The sequence below is a fragment of the Taudactylus pleione genome, unplaced genomic scaffold (genome assembly GCF_031769625.1).
Source record: "Taudactylus pleione unplaced genomic scaffold, aTauple2 ptg001027l, whole genome shotgun sequence".
NCBI classification, from domain to species: domain Eukaryota; kingdom Metazoa; phylum Chordata; class Amphibia; order Anura; family Myobatrachidae; genus Taudactylus; species Taudactylus pleione.
The window spans coordinates 1,389,546-1,411,016 of NW_028285428.1; the positions used below are offsets into that span (position 1 = coordinate 1,389,546).

Here is a 21,471-nt window from a genome sequence, read left to right on the forward strand (position 1 = left end):
ATATTCTGCAGCGCTTTACAGAGCATATTTGGCCACTCACATCAGACCCTGCCCCAGTGGAGCTTACAATCTATATTCCCTACCACATGTACACGCACACACATACAAACTAGGGTTAATTTAATTTATTTGGTCAGAGCCAATTAACCTACTAGTACATTTTTGGAGTGTGGGAGGAAACCGGAGTACCCGAAGGAAACCCACGCAAGCACAGGGAGTATATACAAACTCCGCACAATTAGGGCTGTGGTGGGAATCAAACCCACAACCTCAGTGCTGTGAGCCAGTAATGCTAACCATTACACCATCTGTGATGCCCATTTTAATGGGGTTCAGTTTCTGCAGTTTGCCTAAAATGATGGAAGTAATCCCAATTAGCACAGGAAAAGAGGGATGCAATCTAGATACTCAAGATATATTGAATTCCATTAGCTACAGAAAAGAGAATGAGTTGTGCTGTGTAAAGTGCACTTATGACCCAAAAAGTGAAAATGTGAACATGTTCCACTTGTTTAATACTTTTAATGTCGTACTTTCAAAGATGTTTAGATGTGGTATTGTCCCACGCTTATATTTGGTAGGACTTAACAAAATAGAGGTTTAAACCTCACCAATACAGTCAATGAAAGATTATTTGTAGAAAAAGAAGATTAAAAACTTTTTTGCATAAACAAAACAACTGGAAGTGACAAAACTACTTGGCAAGATTGCATTGATCAATTTGATGTGTGACATTTGTACGTTTGTGTGCGAATGAGCTCTGAATCTGTATACAAAGTGCTACAATGCAGCAGCTTTATCTCACACCAAGTTTCGCTGTGTGTACCTGCGACTTTGTACATATTTAAAACTAATTCCTGTGCATTTAAAGTTGCAGCCCGGCATCTGTAGTATACTGTGAGTGGTGTTTCGCTGCTCAGAGAAGCTCAGTCGTGCCGGGCATCTCACGCCGCATAACGTGTTGACGCTTGGTGTATGAGGACACATCTGTGTATATATAATATTAATTGTGTGGCACTATCTAACAACAGATGAAATATACAACACTGATCTGTTTCTTTACAGATATAAATTAACATATAACAAGGATACTGGAGAATGTAAGCTTGAGATTTCTATGACTTTTGCTGACGATGCCGGGGAATACAGCATAGTCGTCCGTAACAAACATGGAGAAGCTACTGAAACAACTCGTCTGCTGGAGGAAGGTAAAGAAAACAGTGACGGTGAAATGTGGTCTGATAACAAACACAAATGTACATATCTATTAAATTTTTTCCCCATATTGTATTTTATCATCAATAGGTGAATACGACTCTTACATGAGGATGCACGAAGAACCTACTCCATATGTACCTGAACCACAAGTAGCTGAAGTTGCCCCAGCCACTACTCGGATTGAATATGATAAAGAATATGAAAGGGAACAAGCCCTTATCAGGAAAAAGATGGCCAAGGATACAACTTTAGTGAAAACTACAATTCATGTCGAGGTGAACTAACTGTTACCTATAAACATCTTCCAAAGTGCACTTTGAAAGTCTTTGACACTGCGACAAAACAATAAATAGTAATTACAGATAGATATAGACTTACAGATGCAGCCACAGTTTTCCCACATTAATTTATTTATATTATCCTAGATCAGAGGTTCCCAAACACGGTCCTCAAGTCTCCCAACAGTTCAGGTTTTAGAGATATCTATGCTTGACCACAGGTGACTTAATTAGTACCTCAGTCAATTTATTTTAACCACATTTGCTCAACCAGGGATATCTCTAAAACCTGAACTGTTGGGGAGCCTTGACTACCACGTTTGGGAACCTCTATCCTAGATGGTTATCAACTTTTTCTCCTAGATAGTTAGTTGTCTTAGTATAAGCTATAATTTCTAGTAGTTCTTAAGATTACAATTGATCAAGTTAAGGGCTATGGCTATATAACTTTCTACAGGCCAATACTGTGTTTTTATGCGACTGTAGTACTAACTATTACTGTATGTGCTATTTATTACTGAATAAGTTAGCAAGTCACTGATCTTTACCTTTATTCTCATTACTTGTTTGCAGGAGTATCGGCTAACTGCATTTGAAGAGAAACTTATCAAAGAAATTGAATACAGAATTATTAAAATCAGCCTGGAGGAATTACTTGAGGAGGACGGAGAGGAGATGATTGTCGATGTTCCTGAATCGGAAATAATTGAATCAGGATTTGATATAAGACTAAAGAGTTACCAGATCCTTGAGGGAATGGGTGTCACTTTCCACTGTAAAATGTCTGGTTACCCAGTACCAAAGGTACATAAAGTATTCCTGCATAGATATGCCAAGTGGTGTGACAGTTGTCTTCATTGGTTACTCATATGCCAACTTCGGGTTTGGTTTTATATGCACACACATACTCAGTAAAGCTATAAGGTTTTAGTGGTGTATACCTAAGAAGTATCACAGTGTCTTCCTACTAGTAAGCATTCGGTGGTCCTCTGTTGCTCTTACAGGACCTCATTCAGAGTCGGTCGAAGCGACCGCACGGTCGTACGGGAAAAGGGGCCGGATATTTCAAATGATTCCCTCGCAAGTTGGTCCCTAAGTTCGGATTGGTAGTTGGCCGACCAAGGGGAGGAAGATGTCGGAAGACAAAAAATACGCCCCCTTCTCGTACGCATTGCACGTCATCTCCGGGCATATAAGAATTAATCGAGACCATGGGGAACCATCGGAACTGATCGTAGAGCTTAAGGTTGACCATACCCTCTCTTAAGCTCTACGATCATGTCAGTGTAAAAACCTCCCATGTCACATGTGCCATGACGCTACTTTGTTAATTATGCACTCCCATAATCCGTATGCACTCCCATAAAACGCCGTTCGCATAATGAGGCACGCTTGCGTTCGGATCTCCACTCCCCCGTTTTCAAGCACCTTCCCCTGTTACCACCCACAAACGCCTCCATCTGTCAGTCAAACTACCGACCTGGCTGTGTTCAAGGAGAGAGAAATTTCTGATCATAGCGGCTAGTTTGCGCACGCGCATTGTGAACTTTACGGATGCGCAGTATAGCGAACATCGGTGGCGTACGACCGTGCGGCCGCTTCGACCGACTCTGAATGAGGTCCACAGTCCTTGACAAAAAATGGGGAAGTGATGGATGTTGTGTGCAGGAAGATTGGGACCTAGCTAGCCCTCACCCTTCTTCAATCACCATTTAAAGGTGATTAATAGCTCAAATAGGGTTGTGATTGCCCCAATACTTATGATAATTTTCACTAGGTGGCAGCACAAGTTTAAACAATTTCAGGATATTGAGGAAGGTTTCTTTAAACATTGCTGTTGCTTTCAATTGAAAGAAAAGGTCCCACTAGGCTCATCTCCAGTACCAAAACAGTGTGAAATGTACCCTCATATGATCTGACCCTGATGCTTCTCCAAGGAGAATTGTGTAATTGTGTTCACTGGGCGCTTCAGATGGGCCTATTAGCTTTTTTTGACCTGTAGTTTTGGACTGGACTGAACCAAGGGAGACTTAAATATATAAAGAGATCTAGACATTAATTTAACCCTTGTGCTTGTTTTGTTAGAATGTCATAGAAAAATGTCTTCCCAGACCAACTGAGCAAAGCTGTTGTTGCATCATTTTTGCAGATTGCATGGTTCAAGGATGGTAAACGCATTAAGCAGGGAGGACGCCATCAGATGGAAACCTTACAAGATGGAAGGGCCAGTCTGCGCATCCCTGTTTTATACACTGAAGATGAGGGAATATATACTGCCTTGGCCAGTAATTTTAAGGGAAATGCCATTTGCTCAGGAAAATTGTATGTGGAGCCTGCTGCACCCACTGGAGGACCAGCTTACATACCAGCTCCAGAAGCTGTTAAAAGAATAAGGTAATGTCCACATTTATTTATGTAGTGCTGTTTAGCATTAAAGGAACATATTTTAATCCACAAAAGCAGAATTAACTTTCACTACTTAAGATCATTAAAAGCCTAACCTACTTAATATTCCCACAGGTCTGTATCTCCAAGGTCACCAAGTCGTTCCCCTGGACGCTCTCCTGCACGTTCTCCTGCTCGCCGATTGGATGAAACTGATGAGTCCCAGTTGGAGAGATTATATAAACCAGTCTTTGTCTTAAAACCTGCCTCCTTTAAATGTGCTGAAGGTCAAACAGCAAGATTTGACCTGAAAGTTGTTGGAAGACCAATGCCAGAAACATTTTGGTTTTACAACGGTAATTACAATACATTGAATTTTTACTAATTCCTGTTTAGCAAATATTGATAAGACTTCTGTAATCTTTGCAACTTCAATGTCTTCTGAATGCTGTTGGGTTGTAGCGATTGTATTCATAGTAGGACATATCTAGAGCTGCTCAGGCTATAAATATATCAGGACAGTGGTTAGTGGAAATAGTCTATATTGATCCGTAAATAGAATTGAACAGTTTAATAAAGTCTAGAAGTTCAGTTATTCACTTTGGGCAGAGTTGAACATATATTAATGAAGCTATTATATTTTATAGGTCAGCAAATTGTCAATGACTATACACATAAAATTGTTGTCAAGGAAGATGGAACACAGTCCCTTATCATAGTCCCAGCAATGCCAACTGATTCTGGAGAATGGACAGTCATAGCTCAGAACAGAGCTGGCAAAACCTCAGTCTCAATGACATTGACTGTGGAAGGTACAGTATACAGTGCATACGCATTGACAGCAATAACTGACTTCTGGTTACATTGCAGGTTAGCACTGAAGCTTAATTTGAACTTTCTTACTTTCTTTATAGCAAAGGAACACCTGCAAAGACCACAGTTTGTGGAAAAACTTAAAAACGTTAGTGTCAAAGAAGGCTCTAAACTGGAAATGTCAGTGAAAGCTTTGGGCAACCCCAACCCAGATATCGTATGGCTGAAGAATAGTGACATCATTGCACCTCACAAATTTCCCAATATAAAGTGAGTACGCTGTTAATCATTTTGCCCTATTTTATTCATGAAGAGAATGTGTTTTGGAGATAATTATATAAATTATCTTTAAATTACAGAATTGATGGAGCAAAGGGACAAGCAGCTCTTAAGATTGAATCTACAATTAGCCATGATGCAGCATGGTATACTGCCACTGCCATTAACAAAGCTGGACGTGACACTACAAGATGCAAAGTAAATGTAGAGGTTGAGTTTGCTGAACCTGAACCAGAGCGAAGGCTTATAATTCCAAAGGGAACATACAAAGCTAAAGAGATTGCAGCTCCAGAATTAGAGCCCCTACATCTTCGGTATGGCCAGGAGCAATGGGAAGAAGGAGATCTCTATGACAAAGAAAAGCAGCAGAAGCCATTCTTTAAGAAGAAGCTCACTTCAGTTAGGCTTAAGCGCTTTGGGCCATCACACTTTGAGTGTCGTCTTACACCAATTGGAGACCCAACTATGGTTGTCGATTGGCTCCATGATGGGAAGCCATTAGATGCAGCCAACAGGCTTCGAATGGTGAATGAGTTTGGATACTGCAGTCTTGATTATGAAGTGGCTTACCCCAGAGACAGTGGTGTTATTACTTGTAGGGCAACTAACAAATATGGAACAGACCACACATCAGCTACTTTAATTGTAAAAGATGAGAAGAGTCTTGTGGAAGAGTCTCAGTTGCCAGAAGGCAGAAGAGGTATGCAGAAAATTGAAGAACTGGAAAGGATGGCCCATGAGGGTGCTCTGACAGGCGTATCAGATGATGCCAAAGAAAAACAAAAACCAGAAATTGTTTTGATCCCTGAACCCGCAAGAGTTTATGAAGGGGAAATTGCAAGGTTCCGTTGCCGTGTTACTGGATATCCTCAGCCTAAAATAAATTGGTACCTCAATGGACAGCTTATCCGTAAAAGCAAAAGATTCAGACTTCGCTATGATGGCATATACTACCTTGAAATTGTTGACTGTAAATCCTATGATTCTGGTGAAGTTAAGGTCACTGCTGAAAACCCTGAAGGTGTCTCTGAACATGTAGTAAAGCTAGAGATTCAACAGAAAGAAGATTTTAGGTCAGTTCTTAGAAGAACTCATGAGCCTAAAATTGTTGCCCTCCCATCTGAGCCAGGAAAACTGCCATTTGACAAAGCAGCTGATGCAGGGGCAAAAGACTTTGTAAAACTCAAAAGGACTGAAAGAGTTACTCACGATAAAGTCTCTGAAGAATCAGAAGAACTACGTAGCAAATTTAAGCGCAGGACAGAGGAAGGGTATTATGAAGCTATTACTGCTGTCGAGCTGAAATCACGCAGGAAAGATGAAGCATATGAGGACTTGCTTAGAAAGACAAAAGATGACCTTCTTCATCATACCAAAGAACTTACTGAGGAGGAAAAGAAAGCATTAGAAGCCGAAGGCAAAATCACTATTCCCACTTTCAAGCCAGACAGAGTTGAGCTATCACCAAGTATGGAAGCTCCTAAGATTTTAGAAAGAATCCAAAGTCAAACAGTTGCCCAGGGAGCAGAAGCTCACTTCCGTGTCCGTGTAGTGGGAAAGCCAGATCCAGAGTGCCAGTGGTTTAAAAATGGTGTCAAAGTTGAAAGGTCTGACCGCATCTACTGGTACTGGCCAGAAGATAATGTGTGTGAACTAGTCATTCGAGATGTAGTTGCAGAAGACTCAGCCAGCGTTATGGTGAAAGCCATCAATGTGGCTGGTGAAACTTCAAGCCACGCATTTTTGCTTGTTCAAGGTGAGATATATCTATTTGTTAACTATTTCATTTTACATTGTTGAGCTATGGCCTAATATAGTATCCGTTCTTCGCATGCAGGCAAACAGTTGATTACATTCACACAAGAATTACAAGAACTGGCAGCAAAGGAAAAAGACACCATGGCAACATTTGAGTGCGAAACATCAGAACCATTTGTGAAAGTCAAATGGTTCAAAAATGGTGTGGAGATTCACTCTGGCGATAAGTACAGAATGCATTCTGAGAGGAAAGCCCATTTTCTTTCTGTGCTTGTAATTGACATGTCAGATGCTGATGATTACAGCTGCATCGTGAAAGAAGATGAATCTGTGAAGACAACTGCCAAACTCATAGTTGAAGGTAATGAAAACAATAAACATTTGTAAACTATCAAAAGATTCAAAGCGACATGTGATGAACATTTGAGAAGACAACAACATTGAAATACATTTTTAAAAAACTAGGATAAAAAGAAACGATGTACTAAATCACTTACAGAAATCAGCAAATGTTTACCCATAAGATTTTTCTGGAGTAATGGTCATTGCTAACATAATCATGTAAAAAAAAATGAGTGACATCACAGGATTATGTCTATGTAAGCACAGCCCTGTGTTTAGATGTTTTTTAATCTAGAAAATACTTATTGTCATGACAGGTACTCCTATTAAGTTTACTAGAAATCTCGAGGACATCGAAGTTCCAGAAACACTATCCGGAGAACTTGAATGCGCTATTTCTCTTGAAGACGCAGAGGGTAAATGGTATCATGGTGATACTGAAATAAAGCCTAATGGCAAATACTTGACTACTTCCCGCAGAGGGCGTCATGGTCTTACAATCAAAGATGTCACAAAGGAAGACCAAGGAGAATACAGCTTTGTGGTCGCTGGCAAAAAGTCCACTGCTCAGCTGAAAGTGAAACGTAAGCTTATTTTCGTGTATGTTGTAGAGCCAATATCATTGCTTTCCTCTCTCTCTCAACTTACAATATTTTTTTTTATATACATATATATACAGCTCGCCCTATTTCACTCATACAAGGGCTTTCAGACCAGAAAGTGTGTGAGGGGGACATTGCTCAGCTTGAAGTGAAAGTGTCTCTTGAAAATGCAGAAGGGATCTGGCTGAAAAATGGAAAGGAGATCCAGCCAAGCGATCGGATACATATTGTCATTGACAAGCAGTCTCACATGTTACTTATTGAGGAAACCACAGCAGATGATATTGGGAAATATACCTTTACTATTCCAGATCTTGATCTCTCCACATCTGGTCAGCTGTCAGTTTATAGTGAGTGTTACATTTAATCATGAATATATACTCTTCTGTCACAATGTATACCATACTGTGTATTATGTGACAGGAACAGTCTTAAAGTCAAATTATTTTCTTCTCATTCCACAGGTGTTGAGATCGTCATCCCTCTTAAAGACGTAAATGCCGTAGAAGGAACCAAGGCTGTACTTGAATGTAAAATATCGGTGCCTGATATGGCATCTGCCAAATGGACCATCAATGATCAGCCAATAAAACTTGATGATCGCGTGCAGGCAATCGCCAAAGGAGCCAAGCAACGACTGGTATTTTCCAGAACTCACGCTTCTGATGAAGGAAATGTCAAACTGTTGATTGGTAAAGTGGAAACCAGCTGCAACCTTACTGTGGAAAGTGAGTACATGCACAAATAAACTTTTGCCATAGGCCATTCTCACGGCCTCCTTCCAATTAATACTTAGCCACTGGGCATTCAAGATACAATAGATGTCCAGTATGAAGACTCAGGGTGAGATGTATCAATGTTATTATGCTATAAAATCTCTGAAAACTGATTTTTACTGAGGTATTCTGTATCACTTTATGATAACCTATATGTGTCCAGGGTACGGAGCAGATATTTGGAGCAGAGCAGTCCCCATTAGTTTCTGAAGAATACCTCTCTGATAGTGGCCACTAGTGCATACACAGCCTGATGACTACCAGCGCAGTGCAGGCGCATTACATCACCCGGGTAGTAAACCCAAGAGTGAAGACTTCGCCGGGACAGCTGGATATCGAGGAGATGTCTCGGCAAGATTTAAATGATAGATTCCATTGGACACAAATGCCGTAAAGTACATGATCATAGTTGCAATGATTGCATCATTCCTGAGATCATTGCTACATCTGACCCTTATTCATCCTGTTATGACTTATCAGTAGCACAGGAGAAGGGTTTATGCTCTAAATGGGGAATACATACGGTAAAGAGTTATTGTAGAATAAGTTTTACTGGTTTTGGTTTACAGTTTATACTGTATTATATCACTGAAAATATGTTTCTATGGTTGTTGTACTAGAGTAAATCTGTAAGTTGGAACCTCGTAATCTACTTAATGCAATTATGTATTATAATAACTTTTATTGTTAAAGCCAAGTTGTATTTTATCATGTTCCTCATTGTGTACCTATCGCAGATATAGTGTAACCTGTTTGCTTTCTTGCAGAAATCACCATCATCAAAGGACTCATTGACAGAACATGCACTGAGACACAAAATGTCACCTTGGAGGTTGAACTGTCCCACTCTGGAATTGACGCTTTGTGGCTTTTCAAAAATGAAGAACTTAAGCCAAGTCCAAAATACAAGATTGAGTCCAAGGGCAAAATATACACACTCACAATTATAGATATGATGAAGGATGAGGAAGGGCAGTACACCTTCTTTGCTGGAGAAAAGCAAACTAGTGGACAACTTACAGTTTCAGGTACTACATCTCATCCCTTTTATACTTTTTATAAAGGAAAATAATTCTAGAGAAGCAAAAGACAAAGAAAAACTATATATAGTTTACAGACACATCATAAAGCCTATGGAACATTTACTTGTTTTCTCTGACGTAGTTTCCTTTCATTCCTTAAGGGGGCGCTATAAGCAAGCCACTGGTGGATCTCACAGTGGCTGAATCCCAGAAAGCTGTTTTCGAGTGTGAAGTGGCCAACCCAGACTCCAAAGGACAATGGCTAAGAGAAGGAAAAACAATAAGCTTCACTGACAGCATCAAAAGCGAATCAATTGGTACCAAGAGACAGCTTATAATCCCTATCAGCAAGCTCGAAGATATTGGAGAATACACTTACCAAGTAGCAACATCAAAAACCTCCGCAAAGCTGAAGGTTGAAGGTTAGTGGTTTACTATTTCTCCTAATTTTAAAACAAATGTATAGTTCTGGAATAATATTTAGTCTGTGCTAAATCTTAATTAATAGAAAGTGTAGTATTGCAGTTATATTTAATGTTGTACAAACTGTGAATGTTTTTGGAACAGAAGTTTAGATAATCATAGGCAAGTACAGATGACAGATGGCCGAAATCCTCTCCTTTTAAGCTTAAAATCTAAAAGAAAGACTGTAGCATTGCCACTTCCAGTGCGTCAGATGGGTCATCCTTGCACGCAACTGAAATAAGACTTTTGCACAACAGGAATAATGTTACGTCATATGATGGTGAGCGATCAGGTGTTTTGTAACATTACGGATGTACCATTTCTTCCAGCTGTCAAGATAAAGAAGACACTGAAGAACCAGACTGTGACTGAGACACAAGATGCCATTTTCAGCGTAGATCTTACTCATCCTGATGTAAAAGGAGCCCAATGGATCAAAAATGGTGTTGAACTGGAATCCAATGACAAGTATGAAATCACAGTGGAGGGACCAGTACATACCTTGAAAGTCAAAAATTGTGCCGTGCCTGATGAGTCCGTCTACAGCTTCAAGCTTGGCAAGATCGGTGCCAATGCCAGACTTCATGTAGAGAGTATGTTATTTACAATTTTATATAAAAGCCTTTTAAACTGATGGAATTTATCTAAGCTCACAAGCATTTGATTATTTAGCATTACTTTGTGAATGATAATTTCTTGTAAATACCATTGAGATGAGTAATATATATTATTGTATACATTTCTTTTTTGTTTAAAGCATAGATGAAACATTGATTTATTACACTTATTACATATTCCCTTTTTTTCAGCTGTTAAAATTATCAAGAAACCCAAGGATGTCACTGCATTGGAAAATACACCAGCTACATTTGAACTTAGTGTGTCTCATGACACTGTACCAGTGAAATGGTTCTTTAAAAACTCAGAGCTGAAACAAAGCGAGAAGCATAAAATTGTATCAGAACGTAAAGTCCACAAGCTTGTCTTGCAGAATGTGACTTCTGAAGACACTGGAGAATACACAGCTGTGGTTGGACAACTGGAGTGTAAAGCTAAGCTATTTGTGGAGAGTAAGGACATTTTCTTCATTTATTTTCCTGTTTCCTAATTATTTATAAAATAAAACATCAATTGTATTTATTTAATTACTTGATTTAATACTTTAGAAATATTCCACGGATCTATCTCAGTTTTTTTTTCTTTAAAAATACAATTGGAATGTCTTGATTTAAAATAATTTCTAAATTTAACTTACATTAAGTCATCTAACTCAAATTACTGTAGACTACATAGGATATTAATATGAAGAGGGTGGGAACAGAGTCCTTGTTTGTAAATAAGCTGCAGACGTTTAATTTCCTAATTTCCAAGGACTTTTTCAAACATGGCCAGATGTTCTTGTGATCCATATGGTCTTTTCATGTCACAATGGGACAGTTCCCATTTGCCACTTTAGACATCCCTCACCGCTTTGAAAGCTGATAAATATTAGGCTCATATAAATGTACATGTACAATAGGAATAATACATACAAAGTATTATTTTTGTAAATTTCACTTACACTTTTTGTGTGTGTTGGGGGTTCTAAACCTATAACAGAGTGTTAATTAATGTATGACTCCTATTTCTTTTTAGCTTTACATATTACAAAGACCATGAAGAACATTGAGGTTCCTGAAACCAAAACCGCCTCATTTCAGTGTGAAGTATCTCATTTCAACGTGCCATCCATTTGGCTGAAAAACGGGGTTGAGATTGAAATGAGCGAGAAATTTAAGATTGTGGTTCAGGGTAAACTTCACCAATTAATCATTATGAACACAAGTAGTGAAGATTCTGCAGAATACACATTCATCTGTGGAAATGACAAAGTCAGCGCAACTTTAACTGTGAAACGTATGTATTACCAGGTTTTATTCTTATGCATGGCCTAATTGTCCAAATTGTACAATTTCCAAATTTTCATGCTTATCCTATTTTTATCATCTATTTCCCAGTATTAAGCTGGGTACACACGTAAATATTTTCTGTCCAACCATCCAACTAGTTGATTGATTGGAATGAAAATCTGGTAAGGTATGAAAGCAAATGACAATCAGCAATTTGCTCCCAAACGACGGAAAATGGACAAAAACTGTTGTTTGAACAAATTGTTTAGATCATACATTTAACAAACTTGTCTGACGACCATTTTCATCTGTTTTCTGTCATTTAGGAGCAAATTGCTGATCATCATTTACTCCCATACATTACCAGATTTTCATTCCAACCAATCAACTAGTTGGATGGTTGGACAGAAAATCTTTACGTGTGTACCCAGCCTTAGTTTTGAATATGTGCCACCTGAAAGATTTGTAGCGTTTACAACATGCCTACCAGATTGTTATTTTATATATAATAACAGATTCAATCAAGAAACAATATTGTTTCTGAAATAGCATATTATTATTATTATTACAGGTTGAGTCTCCCATATCCAAAATGCTTGGGACCAGGGTTATTTTGGATATCGGAATATTCCGTATTTTGCAATATGTGCATACAGTACCATAATGAAAAATCTTGGGGATGGGACCCAAATCTAAGCACAGAATGCATTTATGTTTTATATACACCTTATGCACACAGCCTGTAGGTAATTTTATACAATATTTTCAGTAATTTTGTGGCTCAAACAAAGTTTGTGTACATACATGAAATTAATTTATGTTTCATATACACCTTATACACATAGCCTGCAGGTAATTTTATACAATATTTTTAATAATTTCTCAGTCATGCTAAAAAAAATCCGTAATTTGGAATATTTGGATATGGGAGACTAAACCTGTATTATTATTATTATTATTATTATTATTATTATTATTATCCTTTATTTATATGGCACAACAAGGATTTCCACACCGCCTTATATAGTACATAAGAAAATGAGCACACAAAATAACAGTTATTAACAATACAATACAATGCAGGACAAGGACATGGTTTATAAACATTGCTGCATTAATGATCACAACACTCAAATAAGCAGCAGGACGTCAGCCACAAAGTGTTAGGTGCCCTTGTGGGGAGTTTGGAATAAATTATAGTATGTGTAAAGGTAGTAGAAGCATGTGAGGGAAGAGGGCCCTGCTTTTAAGAGCTTACTTTCTGAAAGGGAGGGACAGACAGACAGGGAGACAGGGGTGATATAGATGGGGCAGAAAGTGAGGAAGGAGCAGTTAGGATGAGAGCTGGAAGTACGTTTAAAAAGTAAAATCTTTACTGAAAAACGATTAAGAAACACTCACATATGGTGGCAGATTCAATTAACCGCGGGGTTTTCCTCGCAGCTGATTGCCATGCCGGTCCAATTCAATTGCCGGGGATCCCTCACGTGTGAGTCCCGCAGTCGGACCTTAACTCGCAGCTCCTGGAGGTGCGAGGTAAAATCCACGTTCAAACAACCAAATCGGCCTTTGCGCGAGGGGAAAAAATACATTGATTCTGCAGTTTACGCGGAATCAATGTGTTTACGTGCGCAAGTCACTATTTTACAGCGCGGAGAAAAAGCTATTTAATTGAATAGCTTTTCCCTGTGCCGTGGAGATTTCGGAAGGCAATTAGTCGCGGGGACAACCCCGTGGCTAACTGAATCTGCCCCATAAAGTAGTGATATATAAAAGTATCACAAACAGCGCATGAATTGATCAGATCCAGGGCAGACAGTAAGGATGGAGCAGTTAGGATGAGAGCTGGAAGTACGTTTAAAAAGTCAAATCTTTACTGAAAAACAATTAAGAAACACTCACATATAAAGTAGTGATATATAAAAGTATCACAAACAGCTCATGAATTGATCAGATCCCCAGTCATCCCACACAAGCCGTGTGCTCTGGCGTTCTCTGCAATCCACCAGCACTTCCTAGACCGATGTCATCACCACGTCTATGTCATTAGTTAAGCTCAAACGCGTTTCATCCCGAAGGACTTCCTCAGTGGAGAAAGCCAGAGGTGCCAGCTTCTGTGGGATGACCAGGGATCTGATCAATTCATGTGCTGTTTGTGATATTTTTATATATCACTACTTTACATGTGAGTGGTTCTTAATCGTTTTTCAGTAAAGATTTGACTTTTCAAATGTACTTCACAATTGTACGCCGCCTCCTATCTCTTTTTATGCATATATATATATATATATATATATATATATATATATATATAGGAATGGGGTATGGAAAGAACATGCGCCTAATAGTGTAGTATTTCAAAAAATATATTAGCACGTGCTCAAATATAAATGTGCGTACCAGAAAATAAATCTTTATAGCTTATCTGTGGTTGTTCTACTGGAACCTCATATGGTGAAGTGGTTTCACAACTTCATGGTAACCAGGAACCTTAAATAGAATTAGCTCATGTCGAGCCAAAATACGCATACATGGTGTAGTAATTTTGTGTCTCAAACAAATAATATGGTGAAGTAGTTATATATGCGTACCAGAATGTTACTTGGATTAATGCATCAAGTACTAAGTCACCTCTTCAGACTCGTATGCTGGCCCCAGTATTGGCAAGTGCAGAAGGAGTAGGTCCACTTAAATCAAACAGAAAGTGACTCTTACTCAGGGGGGCTTACATCAACAAGTGGTTTAATAATACTTAGTACATGGAGAATACACGGTACAGACAGGGTTAAAAAACATAGAAATAAGATAAAAGGATGCTTATCTGCATAATCAATATTGTGGAGAGGAGCTGCAACAGGGGTCCCAACGCGTTTCGTCCACAAGGACTTCCTTTGGAGATAAGCATCCTTTTATCTTATTTCTATGTTTTTTAACCCTGTCTGTACCGTGTATTCCCCATGTACTAAGTATTATTAAACCACTTGTTGATGTAAGCCCCCCTGAGTAAGAGTCACTTTCTGTTTGATTTAAGTGGACCTACTCCTTCTGCACTTGCCAATACTGGGGCCAGCATACGAGTCTGAAGAGGTGACTTAGTACTTGATGCATTAATCCAAGTAACATTCTGGTACGCATATATAACTACTTCACCATATTATTTGTTTGAGACACAAAATTACTACACCATGTATGCGTATTGTGGCTCGACATGAGCTAATTCTATTTAAGGTTCCTGGTTACCCTGAAGTTGTGAAACCACTTCACCATATGAGGTTCCAGTAAAACAACCACAGATAAGCTATAAAGATTTATTTTCTGGTACGCACATTTATATTTGAGCACGTGCTAATATATTTTTTGAAATACTACACTATTAGGCACATGTTCTTTCCATACCCCATTCCTAGATCACATTCACCCTGACTGCCATTCAGGATTACGGGAAGACTGCTGCCACCTTCACCAAAAGGGATCTAAGTGTCACACCTGTTAGCACTAACTGAACTCTATCACTTTTTGGACTACGGTGTAATACAATTTGGAAGTTGAACCAGAGCGCCGTTCTATACATCCTATACAAGTACATATATATATATATATATAATCCACGGTGAGATAGCGGCACTCAGGAGTCTTCACAATAAGGTGAAACAAAGTTTTTGTTTCACCTTATTGTGAAGACTCCTGAGTGCCGCTATCTCACCGTGGATTGTATAGAGGGGGTGATCTCCGCCTTATTGAGGGCACCTGGAGCAAGGTATTTGCCCGGATTTGGGCTTACGGAGTGCCGGGACATATATATATATATATATATATATATATAGAAATCACAGGGGCTCTGCACTCACCATAATAACTAATGATAATAATAATAAACATAATAAACAGTGGGGTATTGGTTCATGAATTGATCAATGCATTTAAGCTTGCAGCCCATCGTCACAGGACTCCACTTTACTGCAAGTCCCTACTCTATTGCTCAGAATCATAACATGGACATAGCCATCACATTAGTGTTAAACTCAGGGTATGCTATCAAGGTTTAAAGCTCACAGCAACTTTGCTTTTTAATGTGTGACAGTTACAGTTACCTGTGATTTCTATTTAAACAATGTGGTCACATACCATGTTGCACCCCAAAACTAGGAATGGTGAGTGCCGTGGATTAGTGCTTATATATATATATATATATATATATATATATACTGTAGAAATAATTTTTTTAAAGTTTGAGAAGATGAAAATACTATACCAGTTAAATTTAAATGATAACTAGAAGGCCTATCAAGAGGAGCAAGTGAAGATTAATAGATTATTGCTTGTATCTGGGAAAAGAAATATTGGAAATTGTATAACAGAAACAATATAAATATAGGATAATTTTTACAACTTTAATATTAACAAATAGTGATTCATTATGCATTCATATTGCATGTGTATTACATGTTGTCATAGCAAAATGTAAATACCTTAAAATGAAAAATACTCTCTAGTGTACATTTAAGTATTCCCTTATTTTGAATATGTGTGTCTACAATGAAACTATATACATATGCATTCATTTTTTTTTTATAGCTATCCTGATTACTTCTATGTTGAAAGACATCAATGCTGAGGAAAAAGACACCATCACTTTCGAAGTGACAGTCAACCACGAGGGCATCACTTACAAGTGGTTGAAGAATGGTGTTGAGATAAAGTCTACAGACCGTTGCCAGATAAAAACCAAACAGCAATCCCATTCTCTTACTGTTAGAAATGTCCACTTTGGCGATGCTGCAGAATACAGCTTTGTTGCTGGAAAGGCAGTCTCTAAAGCCAAATTGTATGTTGAAGGTAAGGTTATCGTTGTTAACAGATTCCTCAAAACAATAAACTTTTTTATTAAAAAAATAATATATACTAATATTTATATATATATACTGTATATATATTTCTAAACATAATATATATATATATATATATATATATATATATATACAAGAGCATCATGTATCATATATAAAATAAATAAACTCTTAGCAACAAATAATTTAATGTATTTGTACTGTCCTGCTTTCCTCTAGCCCGTCACATAGAATTCAGAAAACCCATCAAGGAAATAAAAGTTCTTGAGAAGAAAAGGGCAACATTTGAGTGTGAAATCTCTGAACCTGACTTGATCGTTCAGTGGATGAAGGATGGACAGGAGCTCCAAGTCACGGACAGGTAAATACGTTCATTTCTGTCTCAAAACATTAATTTGAAAATAAGAAAAATATTTTTCCAGGCAACAAGATCAGTGTTATCAGAATATAATATCTACTGTTTTATGTGTTTTTTATTTTTAATTTAGAGTAAAAATTCAAAGTGAGAGATATGTTCACCGCCTCGTAATTCCTATTGTGCGCATGTCTGATGCTGGACAATACTCTGTGGTCGCTGGTGGAAACATGTCCACAGCCAGCTTACACGTGGAAGGCCGTGATGTTCGTATCACATGTGTTAGCAAAGAGATTCAGGTATTTCTTTATATTACTCTTTTATAGTACATTCAAAATATTATTCAAATAAATATATTATTTTACTATGTTTATTTTTTTGTTAAATTACCACAGCTGTCGTGTTGGTTTCTAAACTGAACCCTGAATTAGTTAATACATTTGTGTTTAGTATTGCCTAACTTTCAAGTGACATTTTCTTGATTTTTTTTTTAAATGCAATTTTCTTTGGAAAAAAAACCCCCTTCTTACTATATAAATGTGTTTTTTCATCTCTAGGCTGTTGAGAGACAACGAGCAGTGGTTGAGTTTGAGGTCAATGAGGATGATGTAGATGCTCGCTGGATGAAGGATGGCATTGACATCAATTTCCACGTGGAAGAGAGATACCAGTACATTGTGGAAAGACGTGTACATCGCATGTGTATCACCGAAACTGTGATAAGCGACAGTGGAGAATACACCTTTTTGGCTGGCAAAAACAGGAGTTCTGTCACTCTCTATGTGAATGGTGAGGGAATGAATAATGAAATCATTTGAAACTCACCTTAGATGTTTTCAAGATAATAGTGAAAGATAAAAGTTTATTTTCTGTATAATGCATTTTACCCTTTCAGCTGCAACTCCTTGTACACATATTTTGAAGTTTATAGTCAGGTGTTTAAATAAATGCATGCAAATCTTTACATAATTTATCTAATCAGTTATTTATACAATGCACACCTATTTCACAGCGCTTTACAGAGGATATTTAGTCATTCACATCAGTCCCTTTCCCAAGTGGTGCTCACAATCTATATTCCCTATGAACAACTTTTTCTGCTCATGTAGATATCTATTGTTTTCTAACAGTGTTTTCTTTTTATGTTTAACAGCTCCAGAGCCTCCAGTGATAATACAAAAACTTGAGCCCGTGCACGTGGAATCTGGCAAACCTGCTCGCTTCTGTACTGTAGTGAGCGGCAGGCCACAGCCCACGGTAGCTTGGTTTAAGGATTCAACACAGCTTTCTTCAGGCTTCAAGTCCAAGTTCCTTCATGATGGGCAGGAATACACATTATTGCTCATCGAGGCATTCCCTGAGGATGCAGCACTGTACACGTGTGAAGCCAGCAATGATTCTGGAATGGCCAGTACATCTGCTACACTGACAGTCGAAGGTAGGAACTCTTTCAAAAATGTTAGCTCAAAAAATAGACTACAAGATGGACCATCAGCTTGTGTTGCTTTGGAGTCCACATTTCATTTACATAACCATCAAAATTGGGACAGTTGGGTACAATGAATTTATGGCGACTTTATGCTGTCTCTAAGATATAGTAGACAATCTTCTAGTGATCTTACAACAACCAATGTATCTGTTTCTTTATATAGTAGGGCCACTGTACTGATGCTTACCAATATCAGTCAAATTTATTAGTAGAACTACAATTGTATGTATTCACACATAACTTTGCAGTCAGGGAGCTTAATGAATGACATGTATATAGCCTCAAGACACCTACAATGCCTGATTACAGTAACTTTTGGTGAGCAAGCTAACAAGAGAGATTCCATACTGTATCAAGAATCTAAACGCCTATTATTTTATAGGAACATAACTATGTTATTGTTTGAAGATATCATTTCATATTAGTATATTAAGTTTAGTGGTACTTCCATATTTTACAGATGTGAATAATATAGATTCATATTTTTAGAAATGTCCATCAAAATGAGCTTTCCTTGTGTTTGACCTCTGCTAGTTAGTATACACAATATAAGTCATATGAAAGACACAGCTGCACAGCTTTGTAGAATCTGGAAATGTGGCAGGGGCATTAACAGCAAGGGGCTGAGGCTGAAGTGACTCATCCTATGTCTTTTATTTTAGTTCCAGAAGTAGTGTCTCCTGAACTTGAGGCACCATTGTACCCCCCTGAAATTATCGTACCTCTTCGTGATGCCATTACCGCAGAAGGACAGCCTGCCACCTTCCAGAGTCGTGTCTCTGGTACAGGTCAGTTCAACAAATTGAGGGACAGAGCAATATATCAGTATTACGATGTCTTTTTGTCATTGGCAGCTAGAGGGTGGCAGAAGCTATCATTGCAAATATACATAATGAAGTACCACCACTATTTAACTTGCTGAATGATCATCCCCCTGCTCAGTGTTAGTTATATGCCTTTCACCGGTACTCCATATAAAAATGTAACGCCATACTGACATGGTGTTACTTTTTGTTGCAGTTGATAATTTGACTCTTTTTAACATCCCAATAGAGGTCTATAGGGACCACGGTAAGCTGTAGTAACTAGGAAAATGCTGTCAAAGTCTCTTGATTCTCTGGTGTTAACCCTTTTTTCAAATAAGAAAGAGCAGTTAAAGAGTCTTTTTTATTAGAGATGAGCGGTTCGGTTTTACTCGGCTATGTTCGAATCTCATAAACGGCATCATATTGGCTATCCAGTTCTCATGTGTTTTGGATAGCTAATAAAATAAATCCAAACTAAACTTAACTTGCACTAATTGTTGAAAAGAACCAAGTCAAAACCCAACCGCTCATCTCTACTTTTTTTATAAGGAGAAAATTCTATGTCCGCTAGACTTTATCCTCTTTGGTGCTTCTGGAATGTGGACAGAGCAGAATTAGCATTTCTGCAGTATGCTACCATTGGTAGTGACTAATTTTATGAATATATTATTGCACATGGTAAGCTATCGAGACACCATGATATTGTGCTGGGTGATAGGTTTGGAATTCATTAGGAGTTTGTGCTTATTATAAGGAATCAGTATATAATATGGATATCTCAATGGTCACCCAAATCCCCTGTCAATATCTTTATGCAGTATTTGACACTAGTGTATATACAATCTAATAGTATGCAGTCAGATTTTAAACTGTAACAATGTTGACATTCATGTTGACACCAGAATGTTGACATTTGTTATGTCAACATGGGTCAAATGTTGACATCATAAATGTCGACACCTGGAAAATGTTGCCATGGACAGAATGTTGAATGATGAAATGTAAAGATTGTCAGAATGTCGACATTAGGTTTAGAGTTAGAGGTTAGGGTAGGATTAGGTTTAGAGGTTGGGGGTAGGGTTAGGATTAGAGGTTAGGATTAGGGTTAGAGGTTAAGGTTAGGTTTAGAGGTTAGGGTTAGAGGTTAGGGTTAATATTAAAGGTTAGGGTTAGATTTAAAGTTAGAGTTGGGGGTAGGGTTAGGATTAGAGGTTAGGATTAGGGTTAGAGGTTAAGGTTAGGATTAGAGGTTAGGATTAGGGTTAGAGGTTATGGTCATGTTTAGGGTTAGAGGTTAGCGTTAGGATTAGGGTTAAAGTTTAAGCTTTGGGTTAGAAGTTATGGTTAAAATTAGGATTAGGGTTAGAGGTTAAAATTAGAAATTAGGATTAGGGTTAGAGGTTAGGGCTAGGATTAGGGTTAGAGGTTATGGTTAGGATTAGGGTTATTGTTATGTTTAGGGTTATAATTTAGTGTTAGGATTAGGGTTAGAGGTTAGGCTTTGAGTTAGAGGTTATGGTTAGAGTTAGGATTAGGGTTAGAAATTAAAATTAGAGGTTAGGATTAGGGTTAGAGGTAAGGGGTAGAGTTAGGGTTAAGGTTAGGATTAGCATTAGAGGTCATGGATACGATTAGGGTTAGAGGTTAGGTTTAGGAATAGATTTTCCTTAAAACCACATTCTCAACATTCTGACCATGTCAAAATTTCATCTGTGTTGACATGCTGAATGTCATCATGATCAACATCAACATGGGGAAAATGTTGACATGTTCACAGTCAACATAATGACCATGCCAATATTCTCACATCGACATGATGAATGTTGGCAATATGAATGACACAATAATATACTAAACCCCAATCCCACATATTATTATTACTATAGAAATGACAAACATAAAGGTATAATATATTATTGTATTTATACAGATCTTAAGGTTTCCTGGTACAGCAAAGACAAAGAGATAAAACCATCACGCTTCTTTAAAATGACCCAATATGAAGACACCTATCAACTGGAAATTGCAGAAGCCTACTCTGAAGACGAAGGCGTTTACACTTTTGCTGCAAGCAATGCCCTTGGGCAAGTCTCATGCACTGCAAGTCTTCGGCTTGAAGGTACATAGGGAGAAATATTTTGTACTGT

The 21,471-nt window shown here is 38.0% G+C and overlaps 1 protein-coding gene across 5 annotated transcripts in view; it reads left to right on the top strand.

The window, feature by feature from the left end:
• Positions 1-21,471, top strand: part of TTN (titin) — a 285,062-nt gene that overhangs the window by 41,612 nt on the left and 221,979 nt on the right. For all 5 annotated transcript variants that reach the window (XM_088461211.1, XM_088461212.1, XM_088461213.1 and 2 more), the window contains exons 14-37: positions 1,066-1,208; positions 1,306-1,493; positions 2,070-2,300; positions 3,646-3,890; positions 4,017-4,237; positions 4,529-4,693; positions 4,796-4,964; positions 5,054-6,729; positions 6,811-7,092; positions 7,391-7,657; positions 7,753-8,025; positions 8,140-8,403; positions 9,219-9,479; positions 9,635-9,895; positions 10,268-10,531; positions 10,748-11,008; positions 11,574-11,834; positions 16,403-16,663; positions 16,894-17,035; positions 17,163-17,328; positions 17,587-17,818; positions 18,183-18,467; positions 19,181-19,306; positions 21,255-21,443. In XM_088461211.1, coding sequence (XP_088317337.1) covers positions 1,066-1,208; positions 1,306-1,493; positions 2,070-2,300; positions 3,646-3,890; positions 4,017-4,237; positions 4,529-4,693; positions 4,796-4,964; positions 5,054-6,729; positions 6,811-7,092; positions 7,391-7,657; positions 7,753-8,025; positions 8,140-8,403; positions 9,219-9,479; positions 9,635-9,895; positions 10,268-10,531; positions 10,748-11,008; positions 11,574-11,834; positions 16,403-16,663; positions 16,894-17,035; positions 17,163-17,328; positions 17,587-17,818; positions 18,183-18,467; positions 19,181-19,306; positions 21,255-21,443 — 6,833 coding nt within the window. The remainder of the gene's footprint in view (positions 1-1,065; positions 1,209-1,305; positions 1,494-2,069; positions 2,301-3,645; positions 3,891-4,016; positions 4,238-4,528; positions 4,694-4,795; positions 4,965-5,053; positions 6,730-6,810; positions 7,093-7,390; positions 7,658-7,752; positions 8,026-8,139; positions 8,404-9,218; positions 9,480-9,634; positions 9,896-10,267; positions 10,532-10,747; positions 11,009-11,573; positions 11,835-16,402; positions 16,664-16,893; positions 17,036-17,162; positions 17,329-17,586; positions 17,819-18,182; positions 18,468-19,180; positions 19,307-21,254; positions 21,444-21,471) is intronic.